This window comes from Phocoena sinus, chromosome 12 (genome assembly GCF_008692025.1).
Source record: "Phocoena sinus isolate mPhoSin1 chromosome 12, mPhoSin1.pri, whole genome shotgun sequence".
In the NCBI taxonomy this organism is placed as follows: domain Eukaryota; kingdom Metazoa; phylum Chordata; class Mammalia; order Artiodactyla; family Phocoenidae; genus Phocoena; species Phocoena sinus.
Genome location: NC_045774.1, coordinates 84,630,622 through 84,650,864, shown reverse-complemented (window position 1 = coordinate 84,650,864; position 20,243 = coordinate 84,630,622). Strand labels below are relative to the sequence as shown.

The window sequence follows — 20,243 nt, the reverse complement described above, 5'->3', positions numbered from 1 at the left end:
AACTTTCTCTGTTTACAACCACCTTCCTCCTAAGGAATACTGAAAACAAATTTATACTTTGTTGTTTTTTACTATTTTTCTGTTAGGTTGGGTACCATGAAACTTCCTGAGTGTTCTAGAATTTGTTATTTGACATTACTAAATATATGGGTTAAAAAATGTTATCCCACTCAGAATATGTTTATAGTTCCTCTGTTACTAAATATTCCTCCAAGTGTGGCATAGTTGGCATTTTTTTCTGGTGAAATTTTGTGGCAAAGATCGGCCCATTAGAGAAAACATTTTCACAAAGAATGTGAGGTTCTATGATATTAGAATTATATGACTTTGATAGTACAGCCATTTTAGAAAACTGTATGGCAGTAACTTATAAAATTAAACATGGTTTTACCACATGAGCAAGCAATTCCACTCATAGTTATTTACTCAAGACATGAAAATATATGTCCATCCAGAATGTATGTATACCAATTATTCATGATAGGCAAATATGAATAGCTGCTAAAAATCATAGAAGCTAAAAATCAGAAGCAACCTAAAGGTTGCTTCCTTAACTGATGAATAGATCACAAATTCAATGTCATGAAATACTACTCAGCTATAAAGAGAAACAGGACTGATAAATCTCAAAAACATTATGCTGAGTGAATTAAGTCAAACACAAAAGTCTATGTAGTATATGATTCTATATAATGAAATTCTACAGAGACATAATTATAGTGACAACGTGACCATGGTTTCCTGGAACCATGGGGAGGGATGTGGGGATCAAGTGCAAAGGGGCTCAAGGAAACTGTGGAGTGTTGTCTGTCTGGATTTGGTGGTGCTTGCATTGTAGCATACAGTTACCAAAAGCTTTAAACTGTCCACTTAAAGTTGATGAATTTTATTACCTATAAATAACACTTTAAACAACAAAAAAGAGGAAAAAAATTAAGTTACTTTGTCTTGTTACCTGTTATAAATTCCCCAGAATAGTAAAAAGGAAGAATGAATATATATATATACATATATATACATATATATATGTATATATATATTTCTTCAAATAACTAAAATACAATAAAATCTTTAAATCTCTATATTACAGGAGGCATATAGCATTTTATATATGTTGGATGTAAACCTATATATGCAAGAAAGAGCTGGTTCCATTTTACATGTTTATATTTAGGGATAATTTTTTTGTAGCTTGTAAATATGATTATATTTAAAACTTCTTTGTGAATGAACTGTACTGGTGAGATATTTCCAAATGCAAATGTGTTCTTTACATCTAGCATGTTGAGATAAAGAAGTGGCCTGTATATCTCTATTGTTGAAATGAATGATGGTCAGTAATTAGCAACAAAGTTTATTGATATTTAAATTCTACTTGTTTTCATTCTACACCACTTTCTAATCATTCATCTTAATGAATTTTGAGATAGTCTAAAAACAAACACCAAGACAGCACTTTGCAAGAAGAATATTTGGTCTCTTGGAAAACCAAACTGTTAGGTCCACCTTGAGATGAATGGATTATATTCATTTAAAGATTGCCTGAAGGTTTGAATTCATGATCCACCTGTCCCACAGGTGAATCAGATTTAAGTAATTGTTAGCGCTATTGCTTTTCCATCTTTCCTGCCTTTAAAATGGTAACAGTCAGCAATAGCTTTCTCCCCCTAAAGTTTTCTAGTTCCAGATTGGGTATATTTATAACAAAAAATCAACTGTATCTTTCCATGAATAGTAGTTCAGTATCATGTTTTAAATCTATTTGAGCGAGGTTTCTATGTCTTTGCTTAGGATACATTTATTAAAAATGTCATCACAGCATGTATTGAACAGTGGGAATTAATATTCATCATCAATCCTGTCTCATTTTAATCATAATTATTCTGTTTCAGAAATTATACTGTCGTTAATTCCAAAATCATCGTGGTCACCATAAGGCCTGAACCCAAGACAACTGATTCATTCCTGGAGATAGAACTAGCTCACTTGGCTAATGTAAGTATCATCCACTTGGCATTGAGTTGCTTGTAGAATTTACCTTTTAAAGAAGGTTAACAGTCCTTCTTTTGACTTATAAGACCAGAACACATTTTCTAAACTCTTTAGAGTTGCAAACAAATTAATTTGTTATGAAGATATGTATTATATAAAAGCAAAATGACACATTATCCTATGCTTTGGTTCATGATAAAACTCTTCAATTTCTCCAGGATAATAGTTAATAGTTTGTCAGTGCCCACATCTTTATTGGGCTCTAAGCTAAGAAGTGGGGGAGATCAAGATGAAAGAAGCAGTCTTGCCACATGGTGAGGAAGACTGCCATGTAAACACACAGATTTAAGATGCATGCAGCAACAGAAGATACAGACATAAAGCAAAGGACAGTGATGTCCTTCAGGGTACCCCAGGGTAGGAGAGTCAGTGAAGCAGCTTTTTAAAGTGCTACACCCTGGTGCTACACCCAGGATCAGAAACTGTTTGGGTGCTCCAGTGATTCAAATCCAGCTCTTCCATCCAGAATGACAAGAACCCTCTGTTAAATCCATCCACCTGCAACTGAAATTCTTTAGACCTTGTTCAGGCCTTATGTAGAAATTTAAAATATCTACTTATTCTTTATACATCCACCTTAAATACCTAAATCATTGATTTAAGGGGCAAGGAAAGTGATTCCTATTAAGACTTTCTTAATTATGCTTTTACAATTACTGTGTTAAACTGTCTCATATGTTGCATATACATAGCTTTTTTATAATCCCTTGCAAAGTTTCTATGAACTTGACTTTTGCATACAATTATGGAAAGCACAAAATGATTGTGATTTTCCCAAGTTCATATAGTTAGTGAATGACATGATGAAATTGATTCTCACATCCTTTAGTTTACAAAACCTGTACCTCTCCAGTATTTTATAATTGCTGATTTTAAAAAAACTCCGTTTCATTTTATTAAAAAATGACAATTATCTTCCATATAAACCACTTTTTACAAAGGTGTTCCAGCTTCCTAGATTGTTTAATGAAAATCTCAAATCTCTCAGCAGTAACTTTTAAACATCATGATTGATACTTAAACTATTTGGCCTTTTCCCAGTTTTGCCAAAATGTGACCATACAGGTTCTATCTAACTTTGACAATGTATTTTATTTCTGTTATATCTACCTCTTCATACCTTTAATGACCCTAATCTCATCACTGCACTGAAAGCTAGGAGATACTTTTAACGTAATTTTTGAATAAGGAACTGTGTACCTTCAACATGTATTATAAAATATTTATTTACATATTTGTTTGTATATATTGCTTATCATGGTAATGTCTATCCAGTTATAAGCATTGGTGAAACACAGTAAGAGATAATAATTCCCTGAATTGCTTACTGGAAAAGCAATGCAATGTCACAATGTCACAATACTGTAAATGAACATTCACAAAACTTTCCTAAATAAAGATAAAATCACTATTGAGAATTTAAAGAACATGTTAATTAAATGGCATTTTTTTTCATAAGCTGAAGAAAGAATAACCTTAAAAATAGTGTTGATAAAACAATCTCATTATTTCAATTCAAGAGAACTATTTGAAATGAACAGATTTAAGCTTTGAGTCAAACTTTTCTGGGGGCATATGTTGTCAGCCCAATTTCAAAAGAGGTAAATAATGTACAAAAAATTTATTTTCTACATACGGAAACCAGAGTGTATGGTCAATAAATTTTATGAAGCACCAGCTACACTCTGGAGTGGCAATGAAATTCAGAATATAAGAATGGTGAGATGATTACCGCAAGTCACTTAGAATTAATTCTTTCAGTACTTTGAGTGAGTGAGTTGACCAGATTCCTAAAACAATACTCTACTCTGGAAGGCCTAGATTTAAGAGAATATAGACAAATCCGTTACACAAAGGGTCTGAGGGAGAAGAAGAAAAGTTTAGTCTGGAGAAGAAAATGCCTCGAGGTGTTCCCACCCATTTCCATCCTGTGTCAGGAACAGCGCCCACCTGTGCCTGTCCTCAGAGGCCGCCCTGATTCCCAGGCACATGGTGGAGATTCTCTGGGCTCCTCCATCCCTCATTTCTTTCCTCTACTTTGCTTTTTAAGTTTTTATTGGATTTGTTACAATATTGCTTCTGTTTTATGCTTTGGTGTTTTGGCTGCAAGCCATGTGGGATCTTAGCTCCCCGACCAGGGATAGAACCCTCAGCCCCTGCATTGGAAGGTGGAGTCTTAACCACTGGACAACAGGGAAGTCCCCTACACTTTATAGATACCTCCCACACCATTGTCTTACCACACCTACAGTCCTTCACGTTCTACTGTTTAAAATTTCCAGTGCTTGTTGTATTGATATTTATACTTACCATGCAGATTAGATTTTGTTAAGGACTTTCATATACACTGAGGGAAGGAATATATGACTGGTTTATTGAGTGTCTTGTAAAGTATGCTCTGAGTTTAGTTTATTTTCATTGAAGAGATAGTCGAGCTTATGCTGACATATAATAGTCTTCAATAAAATGTAAAGAAAAGATGTATCTTAAACATGAAAATTAAAATTGATTAGAACAAGCTGAAATGTCATTATAACTATGTAGATACAGATGTATTATCATTGATATTGCCTTCAAAGTTGAGCTATTTTAGATGACATCTTGCTTATATCAAGACTGTCTACTTTCACCTATTTTCTTATAGCAAATGTATCTGCTGCACTTTTCTAAGCTCAGAAGAGAATAATGACTTGCAAATTATATCTGTTGTATACACCATGTGCAAAAAAAATGAAGAAAGGAAATTAATAGTTATAATGAGTCTAGGGAAAAGCCTGTTAACATTATTTAAACAAAACATGTTCTTTTTAAAAAAGCTTTTAAATAAATAACATTTAAAGTATGTTAAGTGTAATAAGGCCCTTGGGAACTGGTAGGAATAGGTAATGGAACATGAAAACTTGAAATTTCAAATTGTATTCAGCAAAGCCATTTGCAGTTTTAACCAGCTCATAAGTCATTAAAGAGTAAGATAGGGCTTCCCTGGTGGCGCAGTGGTTGAGAGTCCGCCTGCCGATGCAGGGGACACGGGTTCGTGCCCCGGTCCGGGAAGATCCCACATGCCGCGGAGCGGCTGGGCCCGTGAGCCATGGCCGCTGAGCCTGCGCGTCCGGAGTCTGTGCTCCGCAACGGGAGAGGCCACAACATTGAGAGGCCCGCGTAACGCAAAAAAAAAAAAAAAAAAAAAAAAAAGAGTAAGATAGTATTCTTAGTTCAGTTTTCTAGGCTCATGGCTTTATTGTTATAATCTGTAGAGTCTGAGTTTGTGGTCCTTAGTGCTTGGGCATAGCAATTGCTTGATTATAGGAAACGCCAAATTTGCTTTTCTGAGAAAAAGAATTTTGTTTTTCATATTACTTAAGGTTTCTTCAGTGTGACATTTATACTTATCAATATTGTTAGGTTCCATAATGTGCAAGGAAATTTAATACATTTATTGAAAGTCGTTATTGGGACCTAAATAAGTGCAGCAGAATGGATCTATATGTGCACACATAAGCAAACACGCATGTACACATGCTCACACCCACCATTAGGATGCCTTGGTCCTGACAGATCTGAGCCTGCTGTGAATTTCCAAGATATATAACATCCTTATCATTAAAAGATGTTAGAAGAATAAGAAAATAAATGCATTTTAGTTATCTCATGCTCTATCAACTTTGCAAGCCTGAAAGTTCACTTTTTTCAAATAAAAAGTCTTAAATGTAGTTCCATTTCTGGTGGAAGGACACCTTGGACTACCCTGGCCTGCAGCCTCTGCAGTCTATTTTCGCCTTTCTTTTTATTTCTTCCTCTAAGCAACAACTCTCATGGTCTAGGTAGGGCCAACCTGCTATCTTTCAGGATTGAGGAAAATACACTGGGTTTTTTTGTAGTTCTCAAATTGGTCATAGTCACAAACGATCTCACGGGAATTGGGGCTTGCGGTTTTATTTTCTTTGCTGCATTTGTTGGCATACTAACAGGATCTAGCTAACAAATTCAGGAGTTTGTTTTATGTGTATAAACTAAAATTAATCATGAGCCATGGCCTTTGTAAATCATAGTGGAAAACACAATGGAAAACTGTGATGAATATTCTTTTTACCATTAACATGAAAAACAATGAAAAGAAATTCCAACATTCATCAGTGGGTATTTTCATGAATAGCAAAGGCTGATAACAACCCAGCGAATTAAAACTCACTTGGCAAAGCTTAAAGAGGTTCATTCTATACATCTATAATTTCTACAAAGGGGCGTTTTTATCCCTTTACTTTTTTTTTTTTTTGTGGTACACGGGCTTCTCACTATTGTGGCCTCTCCTGTTGCAGAGCACAGGCTCCGGGCGCGCAGGCTCTGTGGCCATGGCTCACGGGCCCAGCCGCTCCGCGGCAAGTGGGATCCTTCCAGACCGGGGCACGAACCCGTGTCCCCTGCATCAGCAGGCAGACTCTCACTCACTGCGCCACCAGGGAAGCCCATATCCCTTTACTTTTAAAATTACTTTCCTACCCTAGCTTGCGTCCATTTGGAAAAGATTTCTGATGTTTTGCCTGCTTAAAAACCCCTCGGTAGTTTTTATGGGAGAGTCTTGAAATGCTAACTAGACAAGTAGATTGATGGTACTGCCAACGGCTGAAATTGAGATAGAAATGATTCTCTAGCTACAGTTTTTTTTTTTTTTTTGGTTTTATCCTAAATTCCTAAACTTGAGTAAGCATTCTTCCCACTTACATTTCACATTCAGTTTATTCTTATTCATAATACAGCATTGATATTCTTCAAAAAAATTTTAGACTAATTATGCTATTGTTGGTGCAGCGGTCAGCAAACATTTTCAGTTGAGTCAGGTTAGACATATGAGCTCTAATAGTCTTTGTCTCATCTACTCTGCTATGCTGTTGTAGTGTGACAGCAACCAGAGACAATATATGAAAATGGATGTGGCTCTGTTACAACAAACTATCATTTACAAAGTAGGTAGCAAGCCAGATTTGGCCCCTGGACTGCATAAGTTGTCACTCCCTGTATGGTGAAGAGAACGTGGCCCCCCAAAGATGCCCATATCCTAACCCCCATAACTTGTGAGTATATTATATTACATGTCAGAAAAGACTTTGCAGATGGGATTAAGGGTAAGAACCTTGAGATGGGGCATTTATCCTGGATTATGTGAGTAGATCCAGTTTAATCACATGATCCATTAAAATTGGAAAGCCTTTCCCAGCTATGGTCAGAGAGTTGCAAGGTAAGAAGGACTCCCCCTGCCATTGCTGACTTTGAGGAGGAAGGATGAGGGCCACAAGCCAAGGAATATGGGCAGCCTCTAAAAGCTGAAAATAACCCCTGGTTATCAACCAGGAAGGAAATGTGGACCTCAGTCCTACAACTACAAGGAACTGAATCCTCCTGAGACCCGAACGAGCCTAGATGTGGACTCATCCCCATATCCAGAAAGGACTGCATTCCTGCTAACATTGATACCAGCCTTGTGAATTTCTTGAGCAGAAACCCAGATAAGCTCACCAGACTCATGACACACAGAAAATGTGATATAATAAATCTGTGTTGTTCTATGCTGCTAAGTATGTGGTAATTTGTTACAGCAGCAATAGAAAACTAATAACCCTGCATTGGAGCATTGCAAAATTATTTTTTTGATTATGAAAATAATATATATGCATACAGTAACAGTGACATTTTGAATCAGATAAACTACAATAATGATAATATATTACTCAATGAAAGTCAGTTAGCAACTAGAGATTACATTTTTCCATGCTGATTATCATGCTAACACTTAAGGAATTTGATTAAAGGAATCACCAGACAATGAGAATGGCCATTGTAAAGTGGTGGTGGGATATTAGGGAAAACTGGAGGGTGCCAGGAGCAACTGGGGCATTTGTAGATGTGTTGTGCTCTTGAAGCAATTTAGCAAAACTTCTCTGCCGGCAGCTGATAGATTGGAACTGTGCAAAACAGCCTGGCCAGCCCTTGTCTCTGCTACAACCCCATAAAAGCACTACTAGGACACATTGTTACAACCTCTTGGATATAAAAGGAAAAGACAAGCTGTATGCTATATCTATATGGAATCTAGTTATTTGAGTGTTTACTTATTAAAGTTATTTGCCACTTCAACCTTGGAGAGTTTTACCCACAGATAAACCATTTGTTTTTTGAGAGGTGCACCCAGACCTGTATAGCCATTGTTGGAAATGATGCAGTCACATATGGGGAAGACGCTGTAAGACATATATGTGGAGGCAATGATTTTCTTTGAAGGATGCACATATAAATAATTTCTGATAGTTGTTCTACTTTTACTACTTTCCACATGTCAAATAGAAAGTATTTGTCAGGAAATAATGTACATTCAGTGGCTAGTGATATATCTAAGAAATTAGAGACACAAAAATAGTGTCATCTGGTTAAGTTGCGGTCCTGAGTAACCAGATAGCAGAAGCTGGATTACACACGTGCCCTCCCCTTGTGTTCTAACTGAATGGCTGCCAAGTCCTGGAAGACGTGACTTGTCTTGATAGGACCATACTCTGCCTTCCTCACTTCAGTGGCCTCTATGCTCTACTGCTTTAGCTAAAGACAACTATTCCTTTTCCATCTTCTTGATTTAACTGGTTCTCAATGAGGTGCTTTCTGTAGAACTCATGTAAATAAATTGAAAAATTCCATATCTCCATTTCCTTTTAAGTAAGAAAAGTATTGCATTCTCAATGAGGCTCTTTGGACTTCAGGTATATGTCAGCTACCCCATCAAAAAATGAGAGTTAGACCCAGATTTAACTCTTTTTAAGTATCACTTAGAAATGCTAAAATACTCTCAAAACCTTGAGAAGAGGTATGGAGAACATTCAACAGACTGTCTTCCTGTTGTAGAGTTGAATGTGATATGATACCTTTTCAACTGCATCATCCCCTTGGATGGTGTATTACGTTTTCAGGGATTATGAAGATGTTTATATGTTAGAAGACATAATCCAGAAAGGGCTCCCTTTCACACTGATCAGCTTTCATGACCTGTCAGAGATTTGACTGTGGAAAAATTTACATCTACGAGAATCTTACTTCCTTTAGAATGCATTCCTGAGCATTTTAAAACGTGACTTTTCTCAAGTAGTAGAATTATAGGCAGGATATAAATTAGTCTTTTGTGGGTCAGGTCAGGTATTTTGGAAATGTTCTTAGGAATTCCCAAAATCTGTTTGTGCAGTTATATAAGAAATACAATTAACAGTGGGGATAGAAAAAGGGCAAGCTTAGCAAAATCCAGATATTATTAATGTAATGCCTTTATATCTAAAGTTTTGGAAATGAAGAGAGGCTTTGGAGTCTCAGTTGAACAGTCTTTCTCCTGTCCACGTACAAGAACTCAATGTGTAATTCACTGGAAGATGTGACACAAGGACTCGCCCTGGAACATCTTGCTCAGAGCACTGGAAATGTTGAAAGAGTGACAAGGAGGTCACTGGCCTTCTCCAAGTCCTTAGAAGCTTTGCCTATGAGCTTGCTTTACCTCTACAGACAAGAGGATATTTTTTGTTTCAAGAGGACTATGAAAGGTACAAGAAAGTTAAGAGGTTTCCAGATTAGGAATTTACTGTGGCACATGAGGACTAAGCATTCGAAAATGTAAAGAAAAGCAGAGTGAAGTAACCATGTTATTTCTGTTGTGTGTCCATGCTTCTACAAATGTGATATAGATTAAAAATTATAAGGAGTGGAGGGAGTCGTTAGAATGTATGTTCCTAAGTTAAGCCCCAATCTCAAAATTCCCGGAGCCAAGGAACCTACATTTTTCACCAGCATCCCAGGTGATTCAAGAGTAGGTCCAGAGAAAACGCCTTGAAAACATGAAGATAGCAAGAGTGTAATTAAGATAGCATGTGAATTGAATTTATTCAGAACTTAAAAGCACCAAGGAAAAGTTAAAGTAACTTGGTTCAGCATTCATGTTTATTGTGACTTTTATCTTTTCTGTAAATGACTTCCTTCAGGCATTTGTTCAGGTATCATCTTATTGGTGAAGCCTTTTCAATATACAAAATTGCAATCCATTCAACTTCCCAGTCTTTCCTACTCATGTATTTTACTTTTCATCATAACACATATTACCACCTAGCATATTATATATTTACTTCTTTATGTTTTTTGTCTCTCTCCCTGCCCCCTTCACTATAGCTAAGTGTATGAGGCAAGGATTTTGTTTTGTTCAATGCTGTAGCCTCAGTGCCTCCAAGGTGTCTGGAATGTTACAGGTGTTGGCTAAGTGACTTTTGCATGAATGGATGAGCTTGTTTTGATCATCTTCCTGGCTCACTCTTCTGACTTCTTCTCTTTATACCATAGTGAGATGTTTTGAAAATATTCCATAGGGGAAAAAACAGACCTGGAAGAGAGTTTTGTAAAAGAAAAGGAGTTCATTTATAAATGTCATTCTAGAATCATTAAGGGCTAGGGCTAGAAAAGATGTCTAAATTCCCTATTCTGCAAACAAGAAAATAGAAAAGTTATGAAGATCAGAGGAAAAGAGAGAACCACCTATAAAAATACATGGACAAAGCCAGTGATGTATTATATTGTTAAATAGATACACAGACAGTCACCAATTTACGATTTTTTGACTTTATGATGGTGGGAATGTGATATGCATTCAGTGGAAACCATACTTAGAATTTTGAATTTTGGTCTTTTTCTGGGCTAGAGATATGCAGTAGGGTACTCTCATATGATGCTGGGCAGTGGCCCACAGCTCCAAGTCAGCCACACAACCACAAGGGTGCACAATTGATATACTTATGACCATTCTGTAACCATACAACCATTCTGCTTTTCACTTCCAGTACAGTATTCAATAAATTACATGATATATTCAACGCTTTTTATTAAAAAAGGCCTTGTGTTAGATGACTTTGCCCAGATGGAAGCTGATGTAAGTGTTCTGAGCACACTTAAGGTAGGCTAGGCTAAGCGATTATGTTCTGTAGGTTAGGTGTATGAAGTGCATCGTCAATGTATGATATTTTCAACTTGCAATGGGTTTATCAGAATGTAACCCCATCACCAGTCAAGGGTGATCAGTAATGGTTTGCTTGATGTTGAGACAGAGAAGAGAAGTAAAGGAAAATATCAAAGACTGTTAAAGCACTAAAAGTGCTGTGTAGAACATCTATGGTAATTAGAAAACTTGGGTCACAGTACATTTTTAAACGCTTAAAAATGGGTGAGTACAAATGTTTAACTCAAGTTCAACTATACTCTTTTCAGTGGAGTCAAGAGACAGTTTTTCGGCCAAAAATATGTTTTTCAAGAACAGCTTATTCTTTCCAAAAGTTTTCAAATACATTCAGTTTTAATATTTTAAGTGTCAATTATATTGACAGCTCTATAAATTAATCTTCTCTAGCCGGTTTGGCTCATTTACCTGACAGCTTCTGGTTTCTTAGTTTCACGCTTTTCTTAAATCCACTTTTGTGAGTTGGTTCACAGCCTACCTATTTGCCTCTTGCTTCTGTCATTACGCTTTGTTCCTGCTCTCTGTCGGGCTTGCCATTGCCTGCTATTGATTTTCTGTAAATTAGCCAGGTTTTCTGGGTTTTTTTTCATGTATAGAAGTCATTCGTCATTGGGTTTTGCTTTCTTTACCATCTCTCATTCTTATTCTCTAAGTGACTGGTCTATCCAGGTACTAAGATTCCACTAGTTTGTTTGTTCTGCTTATTTTTGTAAGCTTCAGATGTTTCCATAACTGACCTCACCTCATAGGCCCACGTATGGGTGACTCTTCTGGAATGAATGTTCACAGAGGGGTGTCTGTCTTTTGTGTAGGTTCGGAATGTACCGTGAAATGCAAGATTGCGTGGTGTGTTTTGGAACCTATAATTCTCATGTGGATTGTTTCTAAATTTTCACAAGGACAGAAAGAGAGAGAATCATGAGATCTAAGGGGTGAGGGGTGAGGAAGGTAGTGGGTGAAACTGAGGGTTGACAGAGGCATGGATAAGAGTAGAATAGGCATTTCTCACCTTTATACTTTCGTTTTAAGGTGGAAATTAGTGTCTTTCGAGGGGTAAAATGGAAGGTGATATCTAAACAATTAAGTTCATATTCTATTTCTTTTCTAATATTATTATCTTTTGTCATAACCTGTTATGAGCTCTAATTATGAAACAGTAATCCTATAATCAGTATCCTGCTTTGATTTATATAGAGATTGAACTTAATCTCACTCGTACATTACTGAAGAAGTGAACTCGATGTAGAGGACCTGTAATCTCAAGGTCCTCACCTACGTATACAGTCTATATCCATGACATGTATACTCCCATGACCTTCATTGTCATACTCCAGGGCTAATTTGCTTTCTAGAAAGTGCTCTGAGCTCTTTTGAACAGAACCCTAAATATAGCATAACTTTATTATACAACATTGTAGCTCTGCTGAGGATTTCTTAGAAAGTCACAAGCTCTATGAGGATTTCAGGTAAAACCAGACCGGGTCTCATAGGACAGAGAAAGAAACCAAGTTGAAACACTATTGCCCTCCCCATGTCTTGAACATCCATATCTATGCCTCCTGTGAGAACTAGAAAAGGGCCCATTTATTCCATGGAACTCTCTTTGACACAGGCCATGATGCTCTGTCCATAATTTGTCCTTTAAAAAGTAAATTATCAACTAGTGACATTTATATGAGCATGTCTCTTTTTTTGTTATTCCATGAACATTCCATGTGTGTTCCTCTTCAATCTCTGTAAGGCTATAACCCATTTCAGGGAAGGGAATATTTTTTATGTTCTAAGAGCATAGTTTATAAGTATGAGCATCTGATAAGAAGGATGCATTAGAGATGTGGTCTTTGAGGGATTTTGGAGAATGGTAATAGTGCTAAAATATGGGAGTTAGTCAATGTCCCAATTAAAATGAATAATGAAAGTTGGGGTAAATTTCACCAGTTTTAGAATAATGAGCTAAGTTTCTTTTTCCTAGTGGAATTCTAGAATGGACTCGGTGACCAGCACTTAGAAAGTCAGTGTTTCACAAAGAACTTGCCTAGAATTTTAAAGATGCTGCTTTGCCAGATACATGCCAGTGATTATCTACTTGGAAACAAGACCGAGGGCAGGTTCTCTGAGGGAGCATGACCCCCTGCGGGAAGGAGCCAGTAGGCTGTTTCAGGACTATAAATTTTACCTGCCTTGGCCTATTCATCACTTTTATCACTGACTTGTTGGATGAGCCCATAGATACCATGTTTGTTTCTTAATCATGCAGTGACACAAAGTTAAAGAGTGAATATATGTGATGTCAAAATCAGAATTCAAAAAGCTCCTGAGAGACTTCAGTGGGTAATAATACCTGTCAAGCTCAGGGGAAGATTACCAAAATATCCCATACACCGTTGGAATGCATTATTAGGCATATGGCACCTACATTGCAGAAGCAACAGTACCGCTTTATCCTGTGCAGGTAGGACACAGGTGGATGAGTTCCCTAAACACACTTTAAAGTGTGTGCTCCAGGAGATGAATGTGGAGGATGAGAGAACTTGAAAGCTACAGAGTGTGTTTAATAGAAAAGAGAAGAGGATCTGTGGATAGCTCACAACATCAGAGAAGAAGAATTACTAGGTTAGTTTCAACGGGAAAAATAGGGCCCAATGAATGTGACAGAAAGACAGAAAGAAAAACATTCCAACAATTAGTCTCTTCAAAACAGAAGGTTTTCCAATGTGGAAAACTCATTGTGTCATGCTGAAGGTCATTGTGGCTACTCATTACATAATGATTAAACTGAATAAACATTTAGCATGTTTTCCCATAGTTTTATTAGATGTGATTTTATAGGAATATGATCTGTTGATTAAAAAAATATTGCAAGTCTACAGACTCTCTGGAAATGGACAATTAATGCAGCCATGTCTTGCCTTTTGGAAGCTGCACCACTGGAGGCTGAAGAGGAAGTGGCAGGTGTGCCTAATGCAGAAAGTTTCACTGTGATTGAATTATTATAAATATTGTAAATATTAGATATTGAAAATACTTTGGCTTCTAAAAAGAAATAATCCAGCAATTACTGTTTTAGGGGAAAAAAATGAAATAGAAATCATCAAAGTATGTACCTTGTCATTTATGAGGCCTTCACTTATAATTAAATAAAAAAAAGAACTATGGGTTATGATATTTGGAATAAACGTAAAGTTTTCATGAATAAAATTTCATAAAATGGGCCATTAAACCTATGAGAAAGGACATGCAAATTTTTAATGCAAAAAAAATAGAGGTGGAATCCTTAAAGAATCTTACTGCAGGATAAGAAATGTGCCATTCTTTTTGCATTTCACATAATCCTTCAGTTTTTTATGTATGTACTCAAGATACATTTATTCTTTCTCTACTTATTTTTAGGGTACTTTGAATCCTTATTGTGTGTTATGGGATGACTCAAAAACGTAAGTGACAGATGTTTTCTTACATGACTTTGGACTAAACATTCAAAGCACATTAAGTTATTTCAGCTGCTTTCTAGTCAACAGGAATATGATAAGTTAGTGGGATGTGAGTTACACTAGGAGAGAAAGCAGTCTTCTTTTTGAATCTGTAGGACAGCATGATGAATGTGTTTGTGTGTGATGATGCCATCAGGTTACATCCCAAGGTAGGATTGCATTACCTGATGTGTAAGGCATATTGCGATGTGAATTCCATGAGGATTTTTAAAAGCTCTAATATTTTAAAATTATAGGAGCTCAGATGCTATTTCAACATTTTGCCCTAGTAATTCAGCTTAGAATCGCAGAATAAAATAGCAATCTATATGGTCATTTAGCCAATACATTACCTTGAATCTATTCAAGGTATGACCTTGAATCTATTATCAGAGTAATGCGATATTTATATGGTCCTTCCAAATTGTTTTGTTATAAAAACATTGAGTGACATTTAATTTTCTTATTCATATAGTAAGAATGAATAATTCTTCCATGTATTACTTTGTTTGTAACAAGTAATTGCAATATATCTGGTCAAAATCATCTTAATCTCATTGGTAATGCTATGAGATTCTAAGGTCTCAAAGAGCAGAAAAATCCATGATTAAGGATTAATTAGACTCCCATACTTAAGTACTTCTGTGGGTTTATTTCAGTGTAGTAGCCAGGTTATACAATCTTGGTTTGTTTTGTTTTGCATGGAGGGGGGATAAATGTCAATCAATCTCAAAAGCTAATACCACCACGTATATGCTGTCAGTTAACACACCACATTGTTGGGTTCTATGTATTCTATGATTTCCCCCCATGTTCTTCACCCTAAATCGGATCTACATCTAATTTTATGATGTTACTTGTCTCTCATCAGTAGTTATGGAGAGTCTAGAAGAGGGCCATTCTTAGACTTTCTAGGTAAAGAGCAAACCTACTGGAAATGTGCTAATTCTTAGGATACTGATGTAATTTAAACTAGTATTTATGTGGGTGAAAAATCAATGATATTAGCATGATTTTTTGCTATAGATTCTGATATTCTAGGGATCCTCTTCTCCTAGGAACCGTAGTGCAACCCAACTTGCCCTGGTGATAACATGAGCTGGATGTTTCTCACTGATGTCATTTTTTTTCTTTTTAAAACCACATAGAGAAATCCGTGGTCATAGAATTTTTGCAAGATTTCCTCTTTACCAATAGCCAGAGAAGATGCTGGTAGTATATTCTAAGGCACTGTTTAGTATGTTGTACAGACAAGGGAAAAATAAAAGGCTACAAAAATCTAATTGAACGTTTTCTACTCAAGAAAAGCATGCCATCTTAAGCACCTGATTACAGATACTTGCATATCTCCATGAATAATAACCAACTTTTATTTAGTTTTATTACCTTTTTAGTGGGTAGAATGTATTTCTATGTTGATCCAAAAAGGGGAACGTGCTGGTTATTCCAAAAGACCTTTGGGACTTACAGGGATATTACAGAAGAAACAATATTCCCTTATTCTGTGCCTCTCTGGGTTTGCTTTCACAGTTTTTCTAAGGTTTTAAGTTTAATTTATAAAACTGTTGGGTCTTGAGGTCAGTATTAAGTTTAGGAATCAATCATGCTCTGTTTTCTCTAACATCTGCTGACTCTTATCCATCACAAAGAACATGTCTTAGCTTTACAAACTTCAGCTTTTTAGTTGTCCTTGAAGAAAACAATTCAGTGATAGGAGGTGTGCTTAGCTGCCTTTCAGATCAGATTATCTCCAGAGATCAGTGCAGTTCATGTTTCCTTGATGTATCTGAAAAGTGATCAAAAAGCTTTCCACTATGAAAGAACTTCCATCCCATCACACGTTTTACCAGACTCTTTCATCATTAAATTATTTTTCTGGGTGAGGTTTAAACAATGAAGTTTAAGACAACTTTATTTTCTTTCTTCACATCTGTTCTTCTGTTGTTGTTTTTTTAACATCTTTATTGGAGTATAATTACATTACAATGGTGTGTTAGTTTCTGCTTTATAACAAAGTGATTCAGTTATACATATACATATGTTCCCATATCTTTTTTCTCTTGCATCTCCCTCCCTCCCACCCTCCCTATCCCACGCCTCTAGATGGTCACAAAGCACCGAGCTGATCTCCTTGTGCTATGCGGCTGCTTCCCAGTAGCTATCTATTTTACGTTTGGTAGTGTATATATGTCCATGCCACTCTCTCATGTTCACATACACAATAGTTTTATCGATGCAATGATGTTAACTTTGAGTATAAGACCTCTAAAAATAGTTAATGAAGAGATATGGCTATTCCTTTTTACACAGAAAAGCGTTGATCTAAATGGTGTTTTCAAGATTGCAGTAACAAAATTGAAATTAGAAGTTGTCTTTTAATTTTAGTTTACATAATCAAATTACCTTAGTTTTTTATTGAGGTATATTTGACATATAATATTCTATTAGTTTCAGGTGTGAAATATGATTCACTATTTGTATACACTGCTAAATGATCACCACAGTAAGTCTAGTTACCATCTGTCACCATACATAATTACAAATTCTTTTTCTTTAAGAACTTTTAAGATTTACTCGCAGCAATTTTCAACTTTGCAATCTGATATTATTAACTATAGTCATCCCTGTGTACTGTACATTACATTACCAGGTTCGATTCATTTTATAACTGGAGGGTTTGACCCTCTCCCTTTACCCATTTCACCCACACCCATCTCCCCTCCCCTCTGGCAATATCAAGTTGCCTTACTTTTAAATATTTAAAGTTAAATTTTAATTATAAAAATAATGCATGAGTATCTTTTACTTGTAAAACTATAAAACATAACAGCTAAGGCACAAGACCCCATTAATCATTAATAACTTGGGTCTCCACATCCACCACCTCTCCAAGGTCACTCCTACTTATATTTTTTTATGTATAATTTCAGGCATCTACTTATGCATTGACACACATGTATAGCCATAGAAATTAACACTATTTTAACATAAATATTGTCATACTGTATATAACACTTGTCATCTTAAATTTTTTAATGTTTTATCCCTTGTACCTGCTGCATTGTATAGATATATCATAATTTATCTAGTATTCCCAATATTGGTGGCATTGAAGTGGTTTTCAATTTATTTTATTCTACAAACTGTTCTTCTGCGTACCTCCTTGTACATCCCTCCTTGAGGTGGTCTTTCACAGTCCAACTTGTTACCCTGTTGTTCTCTTTATATAACATTATTTTACATTCTTCACAGCATACATTGTTACTTTTTATTTGTTTTTCTTGCTTACTCTCTGTCATCCCCACTAGAGAGTAAATACCACAAGATTTAAATACCAATAAATTACCTTTCTTATTCACTAACTGCACTAATGCCTGATACACCTGCACATAGTATGAATTCAACAAATACTTATTGGTTAGTTTTGTATAAGAATAAATGTTTGAATATTTCTCAGGTATCTTTTTTACTTAAGAATTATTTTCATTTATGTTTCATTTTATTAGTGACATATACTTCTAGCAATCATTAGATTGGAAGACTGAAGGGAGAATGCTTTGGCATGTTACAGTACTAAGGTCCGTCATGAACAATTAACTTTAACTCTAGTGATAATCTACAACGTTGATAATCCCAAACAAAGCCTTTTAATTTTACTCTGCTTAGGCTCAACAGTTTTAGACAATTATAAAATATATTTTTATTCTGCTTTGAGTAACTGATTAACAGGATGTAGAAAATGCTTCATCATGGGTGACCCATGAAGTAAACTGAAAGTACTTTCCTCACTTCAGAAAAAGGCTTATTTTAGTTACAAAAAGTGGGTTTTTTCGTTGTTTTTTTATTACACTTGTGTGATTGATAATTTGCACATTCTTTGGGCTACTCCAAATTTGGATTTTGGTTATTGGATCATGTGTGTTGACTACACACATGGGTTTTCACTGGAAAACCCATAATCCTTCCTTTATGTGAACCTGTGGTGTTTCTCCATGGGTTTCAGTAGCACCATCTGATTCTAACAGGTCTGTGAAATATCATGTTTATTCTCAGAAAATGTTTCGGAGGTTTTTTTATTCCTTTTTTTAATGCAGTATAGTTGATTATAATATTATATTAGTTTCTGGAGTACAACATAGTGATTCAACATTTTAATAGATTGTACTCCATTAAAAGTTATTACAAAATAATGGCTATATTCCCGTGTGCTGTACAATATATCCTTGTTGCTTATTCATTTTATACACAATAGTTTGTATCTCTTAATCCCATACCCCAAACTTGTGATCCATCCCCGTCCCTCTCCTCACTGGTAACCACTAGTTTGTTCTCTATATCCGTGAATCTGTTTCTGTTTTGTTATATGCATTCATTTTATTTATTTTTTATATTCCACATATAAAAGAAAACACAGAGATTTTGTCTTTCTCTAATTTCACTAAGCATAATATCTTCTGGGTCCGTCCACATTTTTGCAAATGGCAGAATTTCATGCTTTTTTATGGCTGAGTAGTATATATATTATATATATATCACTGAGTAGTGTGTATATATATATATATATATATATATATAATCACTTCTTCTTTATCCATTCATCTGTTAATGGACACTTAGGTTGCTTTCATATCTTGGCTATTATAAATAGGGCTGCTATGAACATTGGAGTGCATGTATCTTTTCAAATTAGTGTTTTTGGTTTTCTTCAGATATATACCCAGGAGTGGAATTGTTGGATCATGTGGTAGTTCTATTTTTAGATTTTGGAGGAACTTCCATATTATTTTTCATAGTGTCTGCACCAACTTACATTCTGATCAACAGTGTACTAGGGTTCCATTTTCTCTTTGTCCTCACCAATATTTGATATTTGTAGACTTTTTGATGATAGCCATTTTGAGAGGTGTGAGGTGTTATCTTATTGTGGTTTTGATTTTCATTTCTCTGATGATTACCGATGCTGAGCATTTTTTCATATGCTGGTTGGCCATCTGTATGTCTTCTTTGGAAAACTGTCTATTCAGGTCTTCTGCCCATTTTTTAATTGGGTTTTTGGATTTTTAATATAGAGTTGTATGAGCTATTTATATATTTTAGAAAGTAACACCTTCTCAGTCATATTATTAGCAAATATTTTCTCCCATTCCATAGGTTGTCTTTTTGTTTTGTTAGTGGTTTCCATTGATGTGCAAAAACGTTTACATTTAATTAGATCACATTTGTTTATATTTTATTTTGTTTCTTTTGCCTTAAAAGACAGATCCAAAAACATATTGCTACAATTTATCTCAGAGTGTTATGCCTGTGTTCTTTTCTAGGAGTTCTATTGCTTCAGGCCTTACATTTAGATCCTTAACCCATTTTGAGTTTATTTTTGTACGTGGTATGATAAAGTGTTCTGGTTTCATATTTTTACACTTAGCTGTCCAAATTTTCAAAGAAGCACTTATTAAAGAGACTGTCTTTTCTCCCAGAGGTTCATGGGTTTATTTCTGGGCTCTCTATTCTGTTCCATTGATCTATGTGTCTGTTTTTGTGTCAGTATCATGCTGTTTTGAATACTGTAGCTTTGTAGTATAGTCTGAAGTCAGGGACCAAGATATCTCCAGCTTGGTTCTTTTTTCTCCAGATTGCTTTGTCAATTCAGGGCCTTTTGTGGTTCAATATGACTTTTAGGATTACTTGTTCTAGTTCCGTGA

At 35.6% G+C, this 20,243-nt stretch overlaps 1 protein-coding gene across 1 annotated transcript in view; it reads left to right on the top strand.

Annotated features, from left to right (window-relative positions):
• ADGRB3 (adhesion G protein-coupled receptor B3) overlaps positions 1 to 20,243 on the top strand; it is an 815,189-nt gene that overhangs the window by 463,842 nt on the left and 331,104 nt on the right. The window contains exons 16-17 of the mRNA XM_032651211.1: positions 1,893 to 1,995; positions 14,465 to 14,508. Coding sequence (XP_032507102.1) covers positions 1,893 to 1,995; positions 14,465 to 14,508 — 147 coding nt within the window. The remainder of the gene's footprint in view (positions 1 to 1,892; positions 1,996 to 14,464; positions 14,509 to 20,243) is intronic.